The sequence below is a fragment of the Pelobates fuscus genome, chromosome 2 (assembly GCF_036172605.1).
Source record: "Pelobates fuscus isolate aPelFus1 chromosome 2, aPelFus1.pri, whole genome shotgun sequence".
NCBI lineage: Eukaryota > Metazoa > Chordata > Amphibia > Anura > Pelobatidae > Pelobates > Pelobates fuscus.
The window spans coordinates 425,707,976-425,732,597 of record NC_086318.1 but is presented as its reverse complement, the minus strand read 5'-3'; the positions used below and the strand labels follow the sequence as shown (position 1 = coordinate 425,732,597).

General features: G+C 46.0%; 1 protein-coding gene across 1 annotated transcript; it reads right to left on the bottom strand.

Moving 5' to 3' along the window:
* Window positions 1-23,514, bottom strand: DEGS1 (delta 4-desaturase, sphingolipid 1). The gene is made up of 3 exons (XM_063444049.1): window positions 23,217-23,514; window positions 3,720-4,462; window positions 1-1,448 (listed from the first exon to the last, which is right to left on the bottom strand). Exons 1-3 carry the CDS (start codon window positions 23,296-23,298, stop codon window positions 1,302-1,304), a joined length of 972 nt encoding a protein of 323 aa, XP_063300119.1. The 5' UTR covers window positions 23,299-23,514; the 3' UTR covers window positions 1-1,301.
* Between the last annotated feature and the right edge of the window lie 1,108 nt (window positions 23,515-24,622).

Sequence of the window (24,622 nt, the reverse complement as noted above, 5' to 3'; positions counted from 1 at the left end):
TAAAAGGATTCATTTAATGTTTTAATAAGTCATTACAAGAAAATATTTTATAATACTGACAACTTGACAAAAAAAACCTAAAGAATTTTTTCAATGAGTGTAAGGTGGACAACAAGATGGTTACTAAACAGTTACAGTGTTTTTAAAAAAAAAAAAAAAAAAAAAAAAAAAAAAAAAAAAAAGCAGGATTTAAAGCTTGATAGTGCTTAGAGACAAAGAAATCAACATAATATATGAATATTTTGTAAAATAGATCCGCTACTCCCAGATACACAGGCACTGGGTACCTTCATTTAATTTAAACAGATTTGTCACCGTTTCCATTTTAGTAATAGGAACTAAAGTAACAAGCGAACTGCAAGTTTTAGGTCAGAATAGCAAAGATGGAGACCGCACAGTCTGACTAAAACTTGCAGTTCTCTGATCTGTTCTTTACAATTCCTCTTAGTGGAAAGAAAAAAACCCCACAAACAACGGTTTCTCCAGGACAGGTACCCTGCCAGGGATGAGGAACATGTTACATTGATGGATATTCTCCCATGACAATGTGTGAAGTGGAAAGACTGGATACAATGAAGGGTTTCAATGTTAGGGATGTGTACTTTGAGAGGCTGACTCCAATACTCTGCCCTGTGAAGGTGGCTCGGTCACTAAATCCAATCTAAAGTCATACAATGGGAAGTCCAGGTGTTGTTATACAGGTTAGAAACAGGGGAGGGGGAGGGGGGGGTGTCATTACAGTGCATCTTTTTACACACTTTAAATAAACAACAAGTCAGTGATCTGCAGAGATAATGTAAACCAAACATTACACATTATGCTTCTAACATCCAACTGACCTGATCTGAAATGCTTCTGAGAGGTAGCACAAATTAAACATCCCACACCAAATAGTCATGGTGTTTAACTTACCACAACTGTGGTATAGAATCGGCTAACCAGGCAAAGACAATAAATTACTATGAAACATTGTCTTGAGCACAAATAAGACTACCGGTTGGCAAAGCGTCATGGGAGTTGCAGTTTTGCAACCACTGTAAAGCTGTTCTGGAGTGGAACCACTTGTTGTACAGACTGTTAAACTATGTGATATTAACTAGGTCATTATGCCAACCCAGGCTGGTTACTAACCTTCACCCAGCTATCCGACTTGAATATCTAGCAGCCTGGAGGCAATGACCCAGTCAATCTAATAACTAGCTAGGCTGCAGATGCTTCAAACTGATTTTGAGGAATGCAAGGCGTTTCTCTACAGACATAGGCCACACAGTCTCTGGCTGTTAAACACATTCCCATTAGGATCACTCTTGTTTAATTTCTCCTTTCAGTTTTCTTTTCATGCGAGAGTATGGGCTGAGGGTATCATCCATGATAAAATCATATAGCACCTTGACCCAGGATGTGTACTGGGGTAGGGAATCGTAGTATTCAGCTGCAATTTTCCGCACCTGCAAAAAAGGGAAAAGGGCACGCATTACATTTACATATATCAGAGTGGGGTTCTCACAATCCGAAGACATGGATTCATGGCCACTAGAATTGCTCTGCTGGACTTTTAACATTATGCCAGTTCAAGCTCTCCCTTGAAATGCCATTGGCTAAACACAACAGCCAATACATAAAGTAGGGACTTCTTACATTATGTGAGTACTATAGGCAGGAACATGGCAACAGACAGGTTTGTTTTAACATTTGCAAAGTCAGGCAAGAGATGGGGAGTTGTTTCTATATATTGAGCCACTCCTTGCTCATAAACCTTATCTTCAGGACCTCTACCCAGATCTAGAGAAAAATTGTGTCATGAAATTTCCCTGTAACCCCCACAGGATATCCTGAAACAGCTGTGCTTTTTGTAAATGCATCTGAAGTTTCTGGTAGGAAAACTATTTTTAAATTGCTTAATACGGAGATAAATGCAGCGTACACTGCTAAAGACATAGAATAATAATAATAACTATTACAATGTGGCTGAAACTTATAGCTGCACAACATTTTGAAGCACAGAGGGCACTGCGATTCTTGCTTTCAGCAGTTTGATTATTATTGCAAATGCAAAGTAAAAGGTGGAGCTAGTGAGTATTTTTAATTTTACAAAACTTTAATAATGTCCAGCATCCATATCAAGCTGTTACACGCACTGGTGATCCAGCTTCGAACAAACGTTGCTCCTCTTCAGAGATCACTCAATGAGTTCTGGTCCATTCCAATGCTTCTCAGAGCACTGGGGACCGACAGTGAAACATTCACAGCGTTTGTGTGCGTGATGTTGATAATTTAAGACTTAAATACTGAAAGTCTACAACGAGGAAGTGCCTTGAGGGCTTCTGCAAAATAGCAATTCTTTACATTGCCTGACTAAAGAGGGTTTAAGCAATCAAAAACTTTATTAAGATGAAGTGGTTTTGGTGCTTAGAGAGTTTCCTTAAAGCTGAAGTCCTGCGCATTAGGACATCCATAGGGACACTATAGTGTTTGTAGGACAGCTTTAAGTTTCTGACACTAGTGTCCCTTTATTCACTTTAGTACCATGGTAATGGCTCGACAAGTCCCAGACGCCAGGTCGCCATGGCGACTAAGAATTTGCCCTGGCGCCTGGGATTGGTCAGCCCATTCCCTCCCTCCTCCCGCAGGGGAACTGCAAGTTGGAAGGGCAGCATATAAAGACTGCCAGCTTGCCGCCTACCCGCCCCAGCCCGCATTCCTCTGAGCCCGTCCACCCACATCCCTTAGAGCTGGCCTCCAGCCCGCCTTTTTACACAGAGCCGGCTGCCTGCCCATTCCCCTGAACGCCGGGACGAAGTAATTACACTTCCCTTTACTTCCTCCCAGCGCACAGAGATCTGTACCGGGGTGAGGAGACCAGAGAGGAAGGGGGAAGAGTCTGGAACAGCGGCAGCTGCTCCATCAGCCGCTCACCTATTCTTACTCACCTATTTTCCAAACGCTATGCTGTCCTCACAGCAGCTGGCCCACCTCTATAGCTGAGATGATCAATTACCAGTCAGCATCTCCTTGTAGAGATGCAATAAATCAATGCATCTCTACGGGGAACGTTCAGCGCCTCCATGCAGCACTGAGGTATGAGACATTTTAGTGTCCGTTTGAGTGACAGCCACTAGAGGTGTTACTAGGCAGCAATGTAAGCACCGTCTTTTCTCTGAAAAGGCAGAGTTTACTTTGAAAAGTCTGCAGGGACAATCCATAGACACCAGACCACTACATTAAGCTGTAGTAGTTCTGGCGACTAGTGTCCCTCTAAGAATTGTATTTTTGTTGCTGAGGAAAAAAAAAACAAAAAAAAAACCAAAGGCTCCTGACCTTTTTAGCTGGCTCCTAGAGTGAAAGCAGATTTGTCAAGCCCTGATTTAGCCCTTTGCCACAAGTCAGTGTTTGTTGCTCACAAGGCTTTCTACTATTACACAGAGAAGAAAAAAAAAGAAGAAAAAAAAAAAGTGTTTTTCATGTCCTGAAAGTGATTCTAACACCAGCCCTCCTGGAAGAACATGAATGTCCTCAGATGCTATTCAAGCCCCGGCTTTACTTATAATTTTTTATCAAAGACTACCAATTCATTCCAAGATTTTACTTCAATTAAGAAAGAAAAATAAAAAATAAAAATAAAAATAAAAAATAAAAATAAAAATAAAAATAATAATAATAATAATACACCTCAATGATCACATATAAACTTTGAGAGAAGACAAGACAAACGTTCTTACCAAAGGCAGGTTCTTGCCCGGAACGCTGGGGAAATCATGATGCTCATTGTGGTAGCCAACATTGAAGGTTAGATAGTTCAGTGGCCCATAATAGGAATAAGTTTCGTGGCCTTTTAAAAACATATAATGTTCAGCTATAAAATGTCCTGAAATTGGGTGGAGTCCAAGGCCAAGTATTGAACCAACGAGCATGTATACTATAACCTTGATTCCCAAGAAATGATAGACCACAATGTCAAAAGCAAACTGCACTAACAGATTGATCAATTCCAGTTTTGAAATGGGCTTGGGATTGATGCAGAGAGGTCGGATGGTATAAAATAGGGGCTGTAGGATGATCCAAATAAGTTTCCGAATTGGGGTGCAGAAAAACCAACCCTCAAAATCTGTGGGGATGTCCACATCGATGCCGTCCCCACCCAGATATCGGTGGTGGTCCATGTGGTAACGTTTAAATGAGATTGAGTAAGGAAGTCCAATAGGCAGATTGGCAAATATTCCAAAGCAGCGGTTCCACATAGCTTTGCAGTTACCAAAAGCACTGTTGTGAGAGATCTCGTGGATAGCTAGAGTCATCGAGTGGCTGATGCAACTTCCAAACACGTAAGTCCAAAACATGAGCCATTTCCAGTCCAGGTCTTTTACCAAATAAAAAGCTATAAACTGGGTAAAAACCATGCATGACACAATCCACACCAAGTTGTAATCTGGCTTCATGAGAGCTTTTATTTCAGGATATTTTGCTAAAAAGAAAAATAAATATTAAAAAAAAAATGAATATTAGTCAACCATAACGGTCACAAACACACTTCTTTGAGTATGGAACTTGTGATAAAAGGATCATGCTTATCTAGCGCCACTAGAAATATAGGCTAAAATGTTAAGATAGTTTTAGTAAACCACCCAAACACAAATGTATTTATACACATTCCATATAGAGGCCTATAAAAAAGGTACATGTTAAAATATGTATTACCCCAACAATCCACTACCTTTAAAGAAATGTAAATATCTGCTACTCACACACCTACACATAACCTTTGAATGTGGCTTATCTATAGTCAAATGTACAATTAGAAATTCTCAATCATCTCTTAATACCATATGGCTTCAGAGACTAGTGATTTAAGCCTGTGCCATGACATCATGGCATGTGACATGCAATTCTTCTCTTCCCTTTTTAAAAACCATCTGTAACTAATTGCCATCAGCTTATGCAGAAGCCCACTAAGTGACAGTTCTTCTTTAATAATGGGCTCAAAAGTGGAAATTCATCCCTTGTGAATTTGCCATGGAACTTTCAGACTTAAAGCAGCAAGTGATTTATACTTTAAAGGCCAGAGTATATAATATAAAGCATTGTTAAAGTGTGGGGTACAGCACTGGGCCCTGCACTGAGAGTTTGGAAATACAATGTACAACTTCCTCACTTTCAAGGATAGTTGGTTGCACCAATATTGACGGATACAGTGTTCCAAGCGCAAGAGAAAAGCAAAACAAAAACAGGCTTTAGAAATAATATTTAAAGGAACACTATTCACAAAAACAACTTTAGCTTAACAATGCAGTGTGTATAGATCATGCCCCAGCAGTCCCACTGCTCAATTCTCTGCTATTTAGGAGTTAAATCCCTTTTGTTTCTGTTTATGCAGCCCTAGCCACACCTCCCCTATCGTAACTGACGGTCTGCATGAAAACAAAAGAGCTTCATCTTCAATCAGACGTAACATCAATAATCACACACGAGGCTCATGCAGGGTCCAGCAAGCTATTAAAGGACCACTATAGGCACCCAGACCACTTCAGCTTAATGAAGTGGTCTGGGAGCCTGGTCCATCTAGGGTTAACCCTTTTTTCTATAAACATAGTTTCAGAGAAACTGCTATGTTTATATTTGGGTTAATCCAGCCTCTAGTGGCTGTCTCATTGACAGCCGCTAGAGGGCTTGCGTGCTTCTCACTGTGAAAATCACAGTGAGAAGACGCCAGCGTCCATAGGAAAGCATAGTAAATGCTTTCCTATAAGACTGGCTGAATGCGCGCGCGGCTCTTGCCGCGCATTCAGCCGAGGAGGAGAGCTCCCCGTCCAGCGCTGGATAAAGAGGTAAGTTTAACCTCTTCCTCTGCATCCAGCCCAGCGGGAGGGGGACCCTGAGGTTGGGGGCACCCTCAGGGCACTATAGTGCCAGGAAAACGAGTATGTTTTCCTGGCACTATAGTGGTCCTTTAACAGAGCAGGTAATAAATTCTAAATTAAACAGAATTTGCAATAAAGTGCAAACATTAGATTACTCTTTACATGAAGAGTTTAGGAAAGCTCTGCAAGTCGCATACAGGGAGATGTGGCTAGAGCAGCTTAAAGGACCACTCTAGGCACCCAGACCACTTCAGCTTAATGAAGTGGTCTGGGTTCCAGGTCCAGCTAGGGTTAACTAATTGTTTTATAGAGGGGGGCGTGGCCTGACAAGCGAAGGAGACAGTCGCATGGCCTCCGAGCTCCAGCTTTACCGACGACAAAACTCAAATAATAAGGTGGACCCACACCCCACAAACGGCCGAGGAGACCCCAACTGCCACCCAATGGGCAGGAAAACAAAAAAACCGAAACCTGATAGACCCAGGCAGGGTATGGACATTGGAGACCTCTGGAGCCAGGCCTACAGCACACATGAGGCTAAAATGGCGTCCCTCCATGGCGGTTGCTCCGACTTCTCCGACGGAGCATCGGAGGAGGAAGAAGCCGACTGCACACCGCAGAAAGCACCGCCGACGGTCCGCACGGCACCCGCTTGCCCTCCGCCCGACACAACCCCGGCAACGCTACCCGCAATCAGAGAACTGATCACAAACCTCCAAATGAAAATATCGGCGGATGTGGCATTACTAAGAGAGGACCTGCGGGGCCTGACAGGCCGCATTGGCGCTGTAGAGAATACCCCGAGAGAGCAAGGCAGGCAGATGGCGGAGCTGAGACAGGAGGTGGACGAACTCAGACAACTGACCAGCGCACAAGTAAGCAAATTTGATACCCTGGAGGATAAACGGAGGCAGAAGAACCTGAAAATTCGTGGGGTGTCGGAGAACATACCGACAGAAGAACTCCCCCACTTTGTCAGGCGCCTCCTAACAGCCATCCTGACCCCAAAACAGGCAAAGGCAGTGCCACTAGATGGGATATTTCGAATCCCGAAATCGGCCAAAGCACCTCCCTCAGCCCCGGGAGACCTGGTGGTACAATTTCAATGTCACAAAGACAAAGCAGCGCTGCTGGCCGCCATCAGGGGGCACACACCCTACAACTTCGAAGGAATGGCACTCGGATTCTTTACAGACCTCTCTGGGGGTACGCTCGCCTGGAGACGAACACTCCGTCCACTCACCTCCCTCCTGCGCATGAAGAACATCAGCTACCGCTGGGGCCAGGCCCACACGCCGTTACTCCCAAGGGAAGACACCACCATCACAGTCCGTGACCAGCAAGACGCGGCAAAATGCCTACAGGCTCTGGGTCTCCCCCCGGACTCACTAAGCCAGGCGACACAGACAGCGGGAAGCCCGAACCCGCACGGCTGGGACCCCGCAGCCACCCGTGTCTTTATACCCAGAGCACCAGCCTCAACTTCTGGGACCACGGCTACGACTTGAGAACGACTTGGCCTCACCCCACTGATGCCCAGCTGAAAGCCGCCGCCTAAGTTTCAAAGAGACGCTATCCTGCCTACTATACCCTGATATGTAATGTTCTGTTTTCGTTTTCTTTTTTTGTTAAATGCATAATTTAAGAGAGACACACTTGGCCCCATGCGGACCCAAGGCCGCACTAAGCGGAACTATGACTGCCTGTTATATGTCGGACATTGAACCGAGATGTGCTGGACTCATTACTCCAACTACCCGATATACTTACCTGCTACGCAGCCAAGACACGGCTATTAAGATACTCAATTTAATTACTTGTTGGTCACACTCCTTTAGCAGAGAGGTCCATCGACCACGTTGCTCCCCCCCTCCCGCCCGCCCCCCCCCTGTACTTGTACTCACCTGCATAACAAAAATAAAGAATTAAAAAAAAAAAAAAAAACTAATTGTTTTATAAACATAGCAGTTTCAGAGAAACTGCTATGTTTATCAATTAGTTAAGCCTTCCCCCTAATTCTCTAGTGGCTGTCTCACTGACAGCCGCTAGAGGCGCTTGCGTGATTCTCACTGTGAAAATCACAGTGAGAGCACGCAAGCGTCCATAGGAAAGCATTATGAATGCTTTCCTATGTGACCGGCTGAATGCGCGCGCAGCTTTTGCCGCGCGTGCGCATTCAGCCGACGGGGAGGAACGGAGGCGGAGAGCTCCCCGCCCAGCGCTGGAAAAGGGTAAGTTTTTACCCCTTTCCCCTTTCCAGAGCCAGGCGGGAGGGGGTCCCTGAGGGTGGGGGCACCCTCAGGGCACTCTAGTGCCAGGAAAACGAGTATGCTTTCCTGGCACTAGAGTGGTCCTTTAAACAAAGTGATTTAAAGGGACACTATAGTCACCCAGACCACTTCAGCTCAATGAAGTGGTCTGGGTGCAATGTCCCTCAGGTTTTAACCCTTCAGATGCAAACGTAGTTTCAGAGAAACTGCTTTGTTTACATTTGGGGTTAAGCCAGCCTCTAGTGGCTGTCTTCCGGACAGCCACTAGAGTCGCATCTGCGACGCTGTTGGCATATTATGCCTTCATCACGCAGAGCATCCATAGGAAAGCATTGAAAAACGCTTTCCTATTGAGAGCTTGAATGCGCACGGCACTTGCCGCACATGCACATTCAGCTCCGCTGTCGTCGGCGGGGGAGGAGAGGTCACCAGCACTGGAATTAGGTAAGCTGCTGAAGGGGTTTTAACCCCTTCAGCACCACAGGAGGGGGACCCTGAGGGTGGTGACACACTCAGGGCACTATAGGGTCAGGAAAACAAACTATAGTGATCCTTTAACTCCTAAATGGCAGAGAATTGAGCAGTAAGACTGCAAGGGTGTGATCTCTACACAAAATCTGTTTCTTCCAGCTCAGAAAGCAAAGGCATCTTCACAAACATATTCCACTCCTCAATCAGCAACGCCACACACGAACACAACTACAAACGTATAGCCAGATGGCATTATACCCCATCACACTTAAGCCGCTTATTCCCTACCCTCCCGGACTCCTGTTGGAGGTGCCATGAACCTGGAGGCACCCCAGGACATATCTGGTGGCAATGCCCAGTCATTCAAACATACTGTCAAAGGATCATAAACCTGACCTCGGTGATAACGGAAACTAACCTCCCCTATCACCCAAAGTATTCCTATTTCTCATATACTCACAACCGATGGCCAAACCCCAGAAAACGCTAATCAACCACTTAATCACCGCAGCAAATATGCTTATCCCGATTTACTGGAAAAAACAATCACATCCGACAATAAGGGAATGGATTCAAAAGGTGGAATCTATAAGATTAATGGAAGAGCTACATTTCTCACTGACCCATTCATACTCTAAATACACGACATGCTGGTCGCAGTGGCTAACCTTTATGAACACATACTCACCTACCTTTCCCCCGGCAGTAGTGTAGTGTGTTGTGGCAGAAGCAGCCACAAGAGACTATTATTTACAATGTTATTTGTCCTTAGCTCTATATGTCAATGCATATAATGTATATTGTACCAGCATGTTAATGTAATCGGTTCCCGAGCCAGATATACTTACCCGGTTCGGGAACCGATTAAAAGTACCGAATGCCAGACCACCCTGCTGTGGTCGTGTGTCTCCCATTAAGAAGGAAACAATGTTACACATACCGTAATTGGGTTCGTGGGTGGCCGCCGTTCGCCTAATCTCCACGTGGCGGCGGCCATCTTACCTGCCGAACAGCGGTGTTTGGTCGTCGAGCGTCTGGAACTAAAATCGGACGCTCGACTAACCAGACACCGCTCAGACCTCCAGGATCGCCAAACCGTATGATTCAAACTGCCGAACGGCCCGCCGTTCGGTAGTTTGGATTCCCCAGACTAGGGGATTCATCCGAACAAAAGATTAGGGTCGGATGGCTGAGATGTTCGGCACTTTCTATTCAGTGAAATAGACCGACTACAGGGCCAGAATCTATGGAGCTGTTTTCGGCTACTGTGTCCCTGCAGTCGGTCAAATCTTTAAATGTCTGCAACTCCCGAACCCCTGGTCTGATCTGGGTGAAATTTGAATATGTTGCTCACCCAGAGCAGACCTACCAGGGGACCCCTCATTTGTCATCGTACCCCCCGTATTTAGGGGACATTCAGAAACTGGGGAAAACTCTGTTCCCACTAATGAAGTTACCTGCTAATCTAAGGGGAGGAGAGGGAGGGGAGGTGATTGGTTGTTTTAAGTTACCTCCCTTGCATGGGAAAAAGACATAAAAGAAATTGTGTGAATAAAGCTAACAGTTGACCTCCAAGCTATGTGTCGTCTAGTTCTTGGAGGGAAGGGATTGTAACTACGCTACCCGTTTTATACCTGTCTTGGGTTGCTGTTCCTGTCTACCAGCGGAGCTACCTTGGATCATACCTCTACTCCGCTACATGTGTATATTCTGACAATGCACACGGAACAGAACTGATTCACTTCACATGCAGCCATGCACAAACAAACTAGATAACTAGGCAAACAAACCATAAAACAAGAGAATACCGATATGGACTGCCTGCAATAGAAAGCACTTTCATTTTACAGATAAAGATATTTTCTGTATACCAAGTACCCCACCCACTATTCACAGCCAAGAGAGACAAGTCTAATAATTACTAGAAAATAAAATGTGATTTATATTGTTGCCTTTACAGAGAAAGGATGCACAGCTTTCACACCCAAAGCAACACAAATCACATTATACAAATTACAGAGGCCCAGATAGTAAGCTCTGTTGCAGGATCCAGAGGGCGGATGTTAAAAAGAGTTTGTTTGTGAAAAAGCAGGAAATGTAATCTATACATTGGGCTAGCAATTTTGCAAGCTCATGTGAGTACAGAGACTTTATTATTATTATTGCCATTTATATAGCGCCAACAGATTCCGTAGCACTTCACAATATTATGAGAGGGGATTTAACTATAAATAGGACAATTACAAATAAACTTACAGGAACAATAGGTTGAAGAGGACCTTGCTCAAATCGAGCTTACATTCTATAGACTTGATATTTGAATGTCCTGCCCAATCATAGGGAACATATTAAATACACTTCGACAATCCAGAGCCTGTGAAGAGACCGTAATACATACAGGGTTATGCACTGAAGTAAGAATGGTCAGGAATTCAAAGTGAATTTCTAATTTAAGGGTTAATTAGCTGAAATGAAATCATTCAGCAAGCCAGATATGTTTGTACTTTAGTTTCTCTGGCATCAATATGGGAAATTCACTTTAAATTCCCAATTTAGTAAATAACCCGGATAAACCTTTGTAACCCCTTGCTTAGGATTCCACGCTCTCCGTAGTATGAAAGGTTAGCCCTCACTGTTGTAACGAGTGAGCAGACTGACACACCTCAAACAGAAGCCTTAGTTCTTTAGCTATGCCTTCTGATCGCACCAAGCAGTATTGCTAATAAGACATAGCATATTTAATAACCACAAGAGGCTGCCTTTGGCCAGTATGATCCAATTCATTAAATTGAGTGTCATGCATCTGTTAAATTTTACAGCTCTACTGCAAATGCCTTTACAGCAGTTATAGCCTATGAGGGGACTTCGTGGAGATGCCAAAAACTGAAAGTACACAAACCCAGGACCTCACTTATACTATATTTGACAGGATTCTTATTGACATGCAGCCAAATGGCACTTTATTATTGAATCTAAGAGTGTCAACTACCCTGTAGTGCTGTTAATCATGGGTAATTCCATATCAAAGATTGCCATACATGTGCAGTACAACTGGTTAAAAAAAAAAAAATCTGGGGGGCGGGGCCGGTCCGCGGAGCTGGACGGTCGCAACATGAGCAGCTCCTGTAAACTAACACTCTTTAATCCTAAAAAAAAAAACATGTTTTTCTCGCGAAAACACAGACCGGCAGCATGAATCTTCGGAACAAAAGGGGCACTGAATCCAGGGAGAGGCTGGCTCACCGAGCTACAGTCCCCTGGGGGACTGGGCAGAGCGGACGGATCGGCGCAGACCTGGCCCGTACCCCCCCCCCCCCCCCCCCCCCCGGGAGTGATCCCGGTCCCGATCCAGTGGCGGCAACAACAGGCCACCCAAGACCTAGCAGCTTCACCACCACGAGCTGCAGCCTCAACCTTAAGATGGCGGACGCCACGCGCGCCGACAGCCTGCAACAACCCAGCGCCCCCAACGCAAAGCACTCACAAGCACATGCTAGCCCGTCACCCACTACACCCGGAGGTAAACTCATATTCAAGCACCTCGACAAGATAGATACCCTCTGAGATGTGCTCCGGGACTCCGACCCCAGCTACACGGCGGGTCTGAAACCAGCGAAAGAGAATGGGGCACAACAAGCCAGTACCCGCATTGCCAGGGCCTACACAGACGGCACACAAGCAAGCACATCCACCTCAGACGTGCCGAAGAACCAATTTCCCACACGGAGAGCGATCCATGCCGCACTTTACACTGCGGCGGAAGACGTCGTAAAGCATACAGTCAGCCGGGCTGCTACTCCAACGCACTTCCATTACCTCATCAGTGGAGTACCCAGAATTAAAGGACTGCTCTATCGTGGTGAAGTGTGGAATGGGCTAAAAGCCACAACAGAGCTCCCTGATGTTAGGCTCCACGGGAGAATACTGTTCCCCGCCTGCCTCAACCTGTCAATCGAGGCAACAAGCAGGACTTATAAATAACGTAACCTGACATTCTAACGTAGCCGGACATATCAAAGTATGTGTGCATAAAGTTATTGCCTAGCTTAAAGGGTCCAAAGTGAAATAAGGTGGGTCTCTCTTACCATCCCCATACATACCACTACCTCCCCTACCTCAAAATTTAACTTGCCCCCAAAGCACAAGCCACCTTATTAAATAGGGGTACTTAGACCTTGGGCTGGCTACCTTGTGTGATGCGCTATCAGCGACCTGCAACCCACTGGGAATGTCTTAATTAACTTGCCATAACGCTGTACGTGCGACCTACAACACAAATGTTAAGCTGATGACTGTCTCATAAGCACTGTGACATAAAAGTATGTTCTAACGCACTACTAGTTCAGCTCGTTTGCATTAAAGCCTCACAATTTATGTAAAAATTCTGCCAACCTAATTGACAGGACAGGTTAAGCACGATCTAACGCACTCCTCACTGTTAATGTTACAGACCTAAACGACAAGACATAATTGACCAAACTTGTATGCAACGTATTGTATTAACTTTCTCCTAATAATACCAAAAATGTGCATGTTTCTCATCTACCCCAATGTAATCTATAAATTTGAAACGCTGGAGGATTGCCTTTGGGGTACCTCACACGCGACTGTGTTTATGTTTATGCACTAACAAAAATAAAGAATAAAAAAAAATAAAAATAAAAAATCTGATTCAATTTTCCAGTTCCCAGAGAGCTCTCATCAGATCACTAATTTGGAGGCCACACCATCATGCAAACAAACTGTAATTAGTCTATTAGGAGGAGTATTTACCTGCCATTAGCTGGATTATTGAAAGGATCACTATAGTGTCAGGAAAACAAGCCAGTTTTCCTGACACTATAGTGCCCTAAGGGTGCCCGACCCTTGGGGTCTCCCTCTCTTGGCGCTGAAGAGGTTAAAACCCCTTCAGCAGCTTACCTTAATCCAGCACCAGGCTCCCTCAGCACTGGTGACCTCTCCTCCCAAGTGTGCATTCAAACAGTCCATAGGAAAGCATTTCTCAATGCTTTCCTATGGACATTCTGCACGATGGATGCGAATTTCGCATCCAGCATCGCAGATGCGCCTCTAGCGGCTGTCAAGAAGACAGCCACTAGAGGTTGGATTAACCCTGCTATGTAAACAAATGTAAGGCCAAAGTGAATTCATTATCCAAGTCAGCTATGCATCACATTTATAGAATATTTGCCAACATTTGTTCAGATGTTTAGCGAATCTTGTTTAAGGAGCCCTTCCAAGTGATACAGTATGTTGATAATTTTTATGCTGTGTAACCAACGCAGAAAGAGATCCAAGGAAATGAATGACGCATGCGTGCAAGGTTAATACTGCAAAAGCCAGAGCCTGTTTTCAGATAACTTCATGTCATGACACATAGCTGAAGGGAGGGGGATGCCGAATATTTGCTGCACAGTTTTGGAAACGCACATCATTTTCTCCACTGACCCCACCCAAATGGTCTATAAACGGTCTCATTTTGTGGTTATAGGAAGCAAAGCATGAATGTGGTAGGACTCAATACCCAGAATGCACTTCCCACCACTAATTACACTGCAGAGAATAGGAGATTATTCTAGGCTAGGAGAAAATATAATCTAAATGTTATTAGATGGGGGAGAATATATGCTTCAACCTTCTTTACTGATTTACTGACACCTCCAGCAGTAAAGAAACAGTTAACACAACCAGTAAAAAGCAACCAGTCTGCTCAAAGTTAGGCATATAAAATACTCAAGACCCAGCAGCCTCCTTCCCCCGCTTGCTGTTTTTTTTTTTTTAGGATGCGGGGGTACATTCAAGAAGAGCAGAATTGTATGAATCAAACACAGCAAAACAGGAACCATTGGCAATCAGGACAATCCAGATTAAGTTTAAATACAACAGACAAAAAATATAAATTGTAAAATACAGGATGTTATACACAACCATCATGTCATTCTTGTCAGTCAATTTAAATATGCACGCATAGGCAGTAGATTAATTCACCAAAAGCGCCAACATCCCAAATAGTAAAACCATATATATGACCCACAACAATTTTAAAAAGGAGGAATAAAAAAAAAATAAAAAATGTGTGTGGGGGGGGGGGGGGGGGGAAGAAGAGTTCTGGTACGCCTTCGTCAATGGCCGCACTCTCCTTAGGATTTCCCCATAAGAAATCATTATATAATGCTTTCCAATGGGGTTTTGGGTGACGCTAGACGCATATGCATAGCGTGAAGAAGTCAAGCATCATAGCGGAAGTCCCTCTAGTGGCCTCCCAAGCTAAATATTGCAGTTTATTAAAAACAGTAATTAGTTTTGCAGGGTTAAGGAACCTAGGACAGTGCACCCAGACCACTTCAATGAGCTAAAGTGGTCTGGGTGCCTACAGTGCCCCTTTAATTAAGTTTAGATTATAGAAGCTTCAAGTTTGCATTTTGAAATGCTCAGAGACGAATGCATGTCAGAAATAAAGTGTCAGAAAAGCCGATTCCCGTGCACAATCATTTAGCGACCTACCCGTTTTACAACGCCTCGCACTTACGACCAGGCTGTCGTGGGGATTCCCTGTTCTGGTGTGCACGTCTATGTTGGGGAAACTTCCCCGAACATAGATGAACGCACGAGAACAGGGAATCCCTCTAATCCAGGGGTTCCCAAACTTTTTAGGTTCAAAGGGCCCTTAATAGTTCAGTATTTTTCCAAGGCACCCCAAGTTAAAGGGACACTATAGTCACCTGAACAACTTTAGCTTAATGAAGCAGTTTTGGTGTATAGAACATGCCCCTGCAGCCTCACTGCTCAATCCTCTGCCATTCAGGAGTTAAGCCCCTTTGTTTATGAACCCTAGTCACACCTCCCTGCATGTGACTTGCACAGCCTTCCATAAACACTTCCTGTAAAGAGAGCCCTATTTATGCTCTCTTTATTGCAAGTTCGGTTTAATTAAAATTTTCTTATCCCCTGCTATGTTAATAGCTTGCTAGACCCTACAATAGCCTCCTGTATGTGATTAAAGTTCAATTTAGAGATTGAGATACAATTATTTAAGGTAAATTACATCTGTTTGAAAGTGAAACCAGTTTTTTTTTTTCATGCAGGCTCTGTCAATCATAGCCAGGGGAGGTGTGGCTAGGGCTTCATAAACAGAAACAAAGTGATTTAACTCCTAAATGACCGTGAATTGAGCAGTGAAATTGCAGGGGAATGATCTATACACTAAAACTGCTTTATTTAGCTAAAGTAATTTAGGCGACTATAGTGTTCCTTTAAACTCTATTTGTGCCCAATGTGAACCAGCAAAAATAATGTAGGACTATCTGGAGGTATTTGGACTGCGAATTACGGACATTGCTCGCAAGATTTGTCAATGTCCAGATTTTCTAACGCTTCCAGATTACATTGAATGTTTACCTTGTGTGTCCAGGAGGGTGGCTTGGAGTCCTGGTCCTGCTGGGGGGGGAGTGAGGGTCTAGAGCTCTACGTGCTCCTCTCCCTCTCGTGCTCTCTGCATGATGCTGGGAGGAAGTGAGAGGCGGTCCCTTCATTCCAGCCGGCCGACAGAGGGGCCCAGTCATGGTTTTAAAGGACCGCGGCACTCGACCGGATCTCTGTTGAGTAGTAATATTTCCCCGGTGGTATAATCATAGCATTGGGGAAACATTCCGCAGCACCCCTGCGTGTACAGTTTGGGAACTGCTGCTCTAATCTATGTTCGGGTAAATTTCCCCAAGCATAGATTAGAGGGATTCCCTGCTCTGGTGCATTCATCTATGTTTGGAGATGTTTCCCTGAACATAGACGAACGCACCAGAGCAGGGAATGCCTGAACTCCTCACTAACCGACAAATTCATTCTATGACTGGGTCGTAGTAATGGAACCCGGTCGGTAAGTGAGGAGTCTCTGTATAATGAACCACCAAATGTGCATTGCTGCTGACACCGCAGCACACCATACTGAGTGAGCACCAAAGGAGCTGTCCACACAAGCAAGGTGATGGATCTACTTGATCAGAGACCAGTTTAAAAGGGACGTACATACAAGATCAAGAATTGGCCACGCAGCAAGGAGAGCAACAATGAAGCAGACGAATAGAGCAGGGGTCTGGACAAATAGCCTGAATGGACGAAGATAGAAGACCTATCAGCCAGATCTGTGGTTTCTGGAGCATGTGGCAAATGTCCCTCAAACACCTTTCAACCGGATATTGTTCAGTTCTGTGTAGATCTGACCATCTATTCCCATGCCAGTCAAAGAGGCAGTGGAGAGCCGTGCTAGAGAGCTGGTGGCACGCAGAGGAATCAGAGTCAAAGGCTCTCCACACGGGGGGCGCCAATGCGGTCAAAATAGCTATATCAGCTTAAAGGATCACTATAGTGTCAGGAAAACAAACTTGTTTTTCCTGACACTATATAAGCAGAGCAGCGCACGCATTAAAAATGCCCACATGAAAGCATTTCTCAATGCTTTCCTATGGACGTCCTGCGTGCTCAATGCGATTTTCCCATTGAGTGCCGGGGAAAGAGGCTGGATTAACCCTGCAATGTAAACATAGCAATTTCTCTGCTATGTTTACATCTGAAGGGTTAAAACCTGGGGGACCTGGCACCCAGACCACTTCATTGAGCTGAAGTGGCCTGGGTGACTATAGTGGTCCTTTAACAAGCAGCAGTTTAGAGCCAAGTACGTGCATGATAGGGAGCGACTGCAGATACTGCAAGAAGGAAAGGAAGCGTGCAGTGAGTGCCGCAATCTCAAGCAGACCAAAGCAGAAACAAAATACGGAAGAAAAACCAGCAGACCTGAAAGAATAAAGGCAACACACCAACTAGCAAAAGAACAGTCAGAGCACTGAATACACTTAACTGGAAGAAGCAGCAAAAACAGGATCTTGTTAAGGGGTTTATGTGCATAGCCTCATGATGATTGGTTGCTTATTACTGGTTATGTTAACCGTTTCTTTGCTGCCGGAGGCGTCTGTAAAGGTTCAAGTAAATATGAAGCCTCCTGTCTTGCAGTAAAATTTACAACTAATGGTTGTATCCACTAAACTGGGGGGAAAATTATTATGTGAAAATCTCTCCAGCTCAGTTATTTTGTTATATTATTTGCAATTCATCTATTTCACTCTAAATGTTCTAATTCCCTCACATTTTAGTGAACAAGACTTGTCCCCTAGGCATACAAGTTTTCAGTTGCCATTCGTAAACCCATTGCTGCATTCTTAAGCCATGTGTGTTTACAAATCTTATCTCCCCTGCAATGGCTGGTACTAGTTTATCTGGAGCTGAACAGTGCAAGTTACCATGTCATAGAGGGTCATTTCAAAAACACCTCACAAGCATAAGGTTTACACAAACACACAGGCAACTGAACTGCAGTTTCTAATTACACTTTGGTAGCCAAAGTGGTATATGCATGCCCTATATTGGGAGCATTACAACAGAACAAAGGTGCCCACAATCCATTATTACTGAAGCTGGGCAAAGATGATCTCAGCTCAATAGGTGGTAAATAATGAATACATTAGATAAAAATGTACAAATAAGCGATTCTATTAAAGGAAGACAATAGGGTCAGGAATACAGACGTGTATTGCTGACCATATAGTGTTAAAACCCCATTTATTGTAAAAATAAATAAAATCTATGGAGTGTTTTAGTAATTGACACTGAGCAAAAACAACTTTAGCTTAAAGGGACGCTGCAGGCACCCAGACCACTTCAGTCAATTGAAGTGGTGTGGGTGCTGTGACCCTATTGCACTTAGTGCTGCAATGTAAAACAATGCAGTTCCAGAGAGAAACTGCAATGTTTACATTGCAGCTCTAAGTCTGCCTTCAGTGGCTGTCTACCAAACAACCACTGGGGCGCTTCCGGATTCCAAACGGACACTTGGTCTGTTAGCGGGCGCTGGACGTCCTCACGCTCTGCATGAGGACCTCCAGCGTCAGATTTGCCCCATTAAAGAAAGCATTGAATAATACTTTCCTATAGGGTGGTTTAATGCGCGAGCGGCGATTGCTGTGCATGCGCATTAGGTCTCCCCCACCGGCTGATATCAGCAGGAGAGGTGTGTGGGCGGAGCCTGATCCAGTGCCAAGGGACATCGGCGATGGATTCAGGCAAGTGGTTGAAGTGCTTTTAACCCTTCAGGGAGGGCGTGAGGGACTTCTAAATCAATTGTGCCAAAAAAAAAAAAAAAAAAAACATCTTTCAAAAGTGTCCATAGGAAAGCCTTTCTTGATGCTCGGCGCGATGGAGGCAAAATGTGCCTCCAGCGTCGCAGATGCGCCTCTAGTGGCTTTCCGGAAGAGCCACTAGAGGCTGGATTAACCCCAAATGTAAACATAGCAGTTTCTCTGAAACTGCTATGTTTGCATCTGAAGGGTTAAAACCTGAGTGACCTGGCACCCAGACCACTTCATTGAGCTGAAGTGGTCTGGGTGACTATAGTGCCCCTTTAATGAAGCCGTTTTGGTCTATGGATCATGCCCCTGCAGTATCACTGATCAATTCAGTACCATTTAGGAGTTAAATCACTTTATTTATACAGCTCTAACTACACCCCTGATACATCAAGTTAGAATTAAGACAGATGTCACTTTCATTTCCATTCAACCACTTGGGAATTCAGTAACATTCTCATGGGAACAGCAAGATCAACACAAATCATAATGGGAAAAAGGCAACTGCAGTTGCATAATTTCATACGAAATGGGTACTTGAATAAACCTATATACATTCCAACCATAAAGGTGCTTGCAAGGCATTTGGCTAATGTACAGGCTTTAGCCACAAGCCCAGGCACGTGGAAACCCTCGAAGTCAAACTAAGCAATGAGGAAGTGAACTCAGATAAGTAAAAAACAAAAGAACGAAATACAGCAGATATTCAGACAGACTAACCCACTAAATTCATTTGAACATGCGCATGTGATCACTAACTGCAATACCAGCGTGGCAGCCTTTATAGAACTCTTCTAATGACTAATCTTCACATGCATAAAGCCACCATCTAACCGTTTTTATAGACTAGAGCACATGTCTATTTAATAAAAGCACCATACCATAACGGACTTCAAAATTCCACAATGCAATGTAAGTATCCACAGAAAGAAAGGTATTTACTATTTAACCTAAGGAACATGCCTTGTGCTGTCCTACTGCACCCCGCAGCAGCTGGACTACAAATCCCTCCCATAATAATCTAATAGCGCTATATAAATAAAATAGCTAAAAAAAAAAATAATAATTCTACCAGCCACAGGCTTTAACTTACAATGACTGCATACCTCTGAGAGTTACCCTGTATGGCCAAAAAGCAACTGAAAGTTGCATCAATCCAACAAAATGGCAGATAATCAGCTACTCAAAGGCATAAACAACAAGAAAGCACAAGTAGCCTAGATAGCAGGATAGGAAGCATGAGGGCCTACAGACAGGAAGGGTAATTATTAGCTTATTGTGAAATAATCCTTTGTAAATGAAGTTGTGTCCTGGAGCCAGACATTTGAAGCCTGGTACAACTATGCTATGCACACAGACATAGGGAAGGTGTGCTATATACCGTAACAAGCCAGGAGCTGCCATATGGCACACAATGAAATCCAGAAGCAGGGTTCTTTTCTGTACAGAATTTGTAGCTTCCTTTTAGTGCTCCTTTTCCAACAATGTTTCCAATACACTCGGCGTCAGGTTTTCAGTGCTTTCATGTTATTTGTCTTTAATGGGACACTAAACACCAAAACCACTACAGCCTGCAGTCTCTGAACAGTAAACATTGCCTTTTCTGAGAAAAGACACTGTTTCCAGTGTTCCCTAAGGCCACCTCTAATGAGTTTCACTCAGCATGAAGACATCGAACACTCCCCATAGAGGTGCATTAAGCTAATGCATCTCTATGAAAATATGTTCACTGGCACAGCATGATCCCCAAAGGAGAGCACTGGATTGGCTGAGATCTTTGTACTGATCTCAGCCATGGGTGGAGCAATAGCGGTGTCAGTTTAAGATACGTAAAACTTCTATATTTAACTTTGGGGTGGGGGGCTGTGCATGTCCGTACTTTAATGTGAGTGCTCATTTAAGAAAAAGGAAAAAAATGCTGAGAATGCATGTTTTTTTTCTTATTAATATTACTACCGTATTTTGTTCAATTTGCTTAAAGAAATGCCAGTATGAGTCACTGCTACCCCCAGTAGGCTCTGTGGACAATTAGTCCTTTCTACTACTGCCTCCCCCCCTCCGATGGGCACATACTCATTTCTCCCCCCCTCGCCACCTCAGTGGGCTCAGTTATCTCTACTCTCCCCCCAGTGGGCACAGTTATTTCTACTCCCTCCCCCCCCCGTGGGCACAGTTATCTCTACTCCCCCCCCCCGTGGGCACAGTTATCTCTACTTCCCCCCCCCCGTGGGCACAGTTATCTCTACTTCCCCCCCCCCGTGGGCACAGTTATCTCTACTTCCCCCCCCCCGTGGGCACAGTTATCTCTACTTCCCCCCCCCCGTGGGCACAGTTATCTCTACTCTCTCCCCCCCCGTGGGCACAGTTATCTCTACTCTCTCCCCCCCCCGTGGGCACAGTTATCTCTACTCTCTCCCCCCCCCGTGGGCACAGTTATCTCTACTCTCTCCCCCCCCGTGGGCACAGTTATCTCTACTCTCTCCCCCCCCCGTGGGCACAGTTATCTCTACTCTCTCCCCCCCCCGTGGGCACAGTTATCTCTACTCTCTCCCCCCCCCGTGGGCACAGTTATCTCTACTCTCTCCCCCCCCCCGTGGGCACAGTTATCTCTACTCTCTCCCCCCCCGTGGGCACAGTTATCTCTACTCTCCCCCCCCCCGTGGGCACAGTTATCTCTACTCTCCCCCCCCCCCGTGGGCACAGTCATCTCTACTCTCCCCCCCCCCGTGGGCACAGTCATCTCTACTCTCCCCCCCCCCGTGGGCACAGTCATCTCTACTCTCCCCCCCCCCGTGGGCACAGTCATCTCTACTCCCCCCCCCCCCCGTGGGCACAGTCATCTCTACTCCCCCCCCCCGTGGGCACAGTTATCTCTACTCCCCCCCCCCCGTGGGCACAGTCATCTCTACTCTCCCCCCCCCCGTGGGCACAGTCATCTCTACTCCCCCCCCCCCCGTGGGCACAGTCATCTCTACTCCCCCCCCCCGTGGGCACAGTCATCTCTACTCCCCCCCCCCGTGGGCACAGTCATCTCTACTCCCCCCCCCCGTGGGCACAGTCATCTCTACTCCTCCCCCCCCCGTGGGCACAGTCATCTCTACTCCCCCCCCCGTCGGCACAGTCATCTCTACTCCCCCCCCCGTCGGCACAGTCATCTCTACTCCCCCCCCCCCCCGTGGGCACAGTCATCTCTACTCCCCCCCCCCCCCCGTGGGCACAGTCATCTCTACTCCCCCCCCCCCCCCGTGGGCACAGTCATCTCTACTCCCCCCCCCCGTAGGCACAGTCATCTCTACTCCCCCCCCCCGTGGGCACAGTCATCTCTACTCCCCCCCCCCCGTGGGCACAGTCATCTCTACTCCCCCCCCCCCGTGGGCACAGTCATCTCTACTCCCCCCCCCCCCGTGGGCACAGTCATCTCTACTCCCCCCCCCCCCCGTGGGCACAGTCATCTCTACTCCCCCCCCCCCGTGGGCACAGTCATCTCTACTCCCCCCCCCCGTGGGCACAGTCATCTCTACTCCCCCCCCCCGTGGGCACAGTCATCTCTACTCCCCCCCCCCGTGGGCACAGTCATCTCTACTCCCCCCCCCCGTGGGCACAGTCATCTCTACTCCCCCCCCCCGTGGGCACAGTCATCTCTACTCCCCCCCGTGGGCACAGTCATCTCTACTCCCCCCCGTGGGCACAGTCATCTCTACTCCCCCCCCCGTGGGCACAGTCATCTCTACTCCCCCCCCCGTGGGCACAGTCATCTCTACTCCCCCCCCCCGTGGGCACAGTCATCTCTACTCCCCCCCCCCCGTGGGCACAGTCATCTCTACTCCCCCCCCCCGTGGGCACAGTCATCTCTACTCCCCCCCCCCGTGGGCACAGTCATCTCTACTCCCCCCCCCGTGGGCACAGTCATCTCTACTCCCCCCCCCGTGGGCACAGTCATCTCTACTCCCCCCCCCGTGGGCACAGTCATCTCTACTCCCCCCCCGTGGGCACAGTCATCTTTACTCCCCCCCCCCGTGGGCACAGTCATCTCTACTCCCCCCCCCCCGTGGGCACAGTCATCTCTACTCCCCCCCCCGTGGGCACAGTCATCTCTACTCCCCCCCCCGTGGGCACAGTCATCTCTACTCTCTCCCCCCCCCCCGTGGGCACAGTTATCTCTACTCTCTCCCCCCCCCCCGTGGGCACAGTTATCTCTACTCTCTCCCCCCCCCGTGGGCACAGTTATCTCTACTCCCCCCCCCCTCCCTCAGAGGGCACAGTTATTTCCACAGCCCTGACAGTCTCTATGCCGCCCAGGGTACTATACTGTGCAGACAGTTACCCTCCCATCCCCGTGCAGGGCAGTCCGTGCTCTCTCCCACCCCCCCGGGCTCCCAATGAGGCAGCCCCGGGTGACAGCCATACGGAGATTGTAAGAGACTGTAACGGTCCATTCCGGCTCTCACCTAGGATCTCCTTCCTGCGGTCTGCATGCGGCTGGTCGGTATAAACCCATTCGAAGTCCTCTCTGGCCACGCTGTTCCCCATGATTCGTGCGTTGTGAGTTCTGCGCTGACCGGGCACCGACTGACAGCCCCGCTCTCCGCACCGGAAACCAAGATCCCCAGCAGCCGCCTGACACGCCCACGTCAAGCCACGCCCGTCACGTGACGGTCTCAGGGCGTGACGGCGGTATCATGCAACGCCCCCTTTACATCGAACGCTCCCGGGCATGAAAAGTGAAAAGGTCCAAGAGCGACTGGGCACGTGACCAGCAGCTGTCCTTTCTTTTTTTTTCCCGTCTTTATTCTGTTTTCCAGCCAATGAGAGCTAGTCCCGCCCCCTGTCCTCATAGATATATAAACTGTCAGTTCAGGCATCTGTACCTCACAATGTGCGTAATGGCTGCTACAAGCTTCAGCTTTGCTAGTGGCAATACTGTACATTGTGTTGGCCAATGGATAGAGAATATATATATATTTTTTTAATTTATTTGATTTTAGTTAACAGACATACAAAACATACAAAAAGACAATACACGGTACACAATGCATTACCATCGACAGAAATATATATATATAAAGTGCATAGTTAATAATTTCTCTCCTTTGAGAGGATATTACTGCCTTATCCCTAATTCAAGGTTAATCCACCTAACTTATATTATCTTGTACTCAAAAGTGTCATTACATATCGTGGATCAATTCTTAGAGTTGGAGTGGAGTTATTTCTATATGTGGATTTCTCATGTTCTTCTTTTCGTCTCTCTTTCCTTTCTCTCACTTTCAATTCTCTCTTCTCCTCCCTCTTTACTTCACTCTTTACTCCTCTCTCTCCCAGTGGAGGCACTTCTTAACTATCTAATTTCATGTGCCTTCATTACTGTAATAGACTTAACATACACAAAACAATAATATGCATTGCAAAACCTTTCTTGGGGACCCTCCGTGAACCTTATATCTTAGCCTATGTTCAAAAAAGCAAATGTAAGATGATGTTATCCTAGTTGTTTTGTCCAGGAATTTGTCTGATCAATCTCTCTATTTTTTCCTTCCAGAATTTACTGACTTCTCTGATTTTTGTAGACTGGTACCCCAAGGCCTCCATAGTCAATTGGTATTGGACTTGTGAATATAATTGATCCTGTGTAAAAATCGCACTACTCTTCCAATTTCTTGCGATTATTATTTTTGTTGCAGCAACAAAGTGGACATATATAAATCTTTCTTTGAAGTGAAATAATTGTAGGTTTAAATGAAAGAGGCCGTTATGCTGACCTCTAGGAATATTTGTCTCTATAATATACTCCAAAGATTCAAAGGTCATGTACCACAAATTTTTAACTTTACTACATTCCCACCATATATGACCG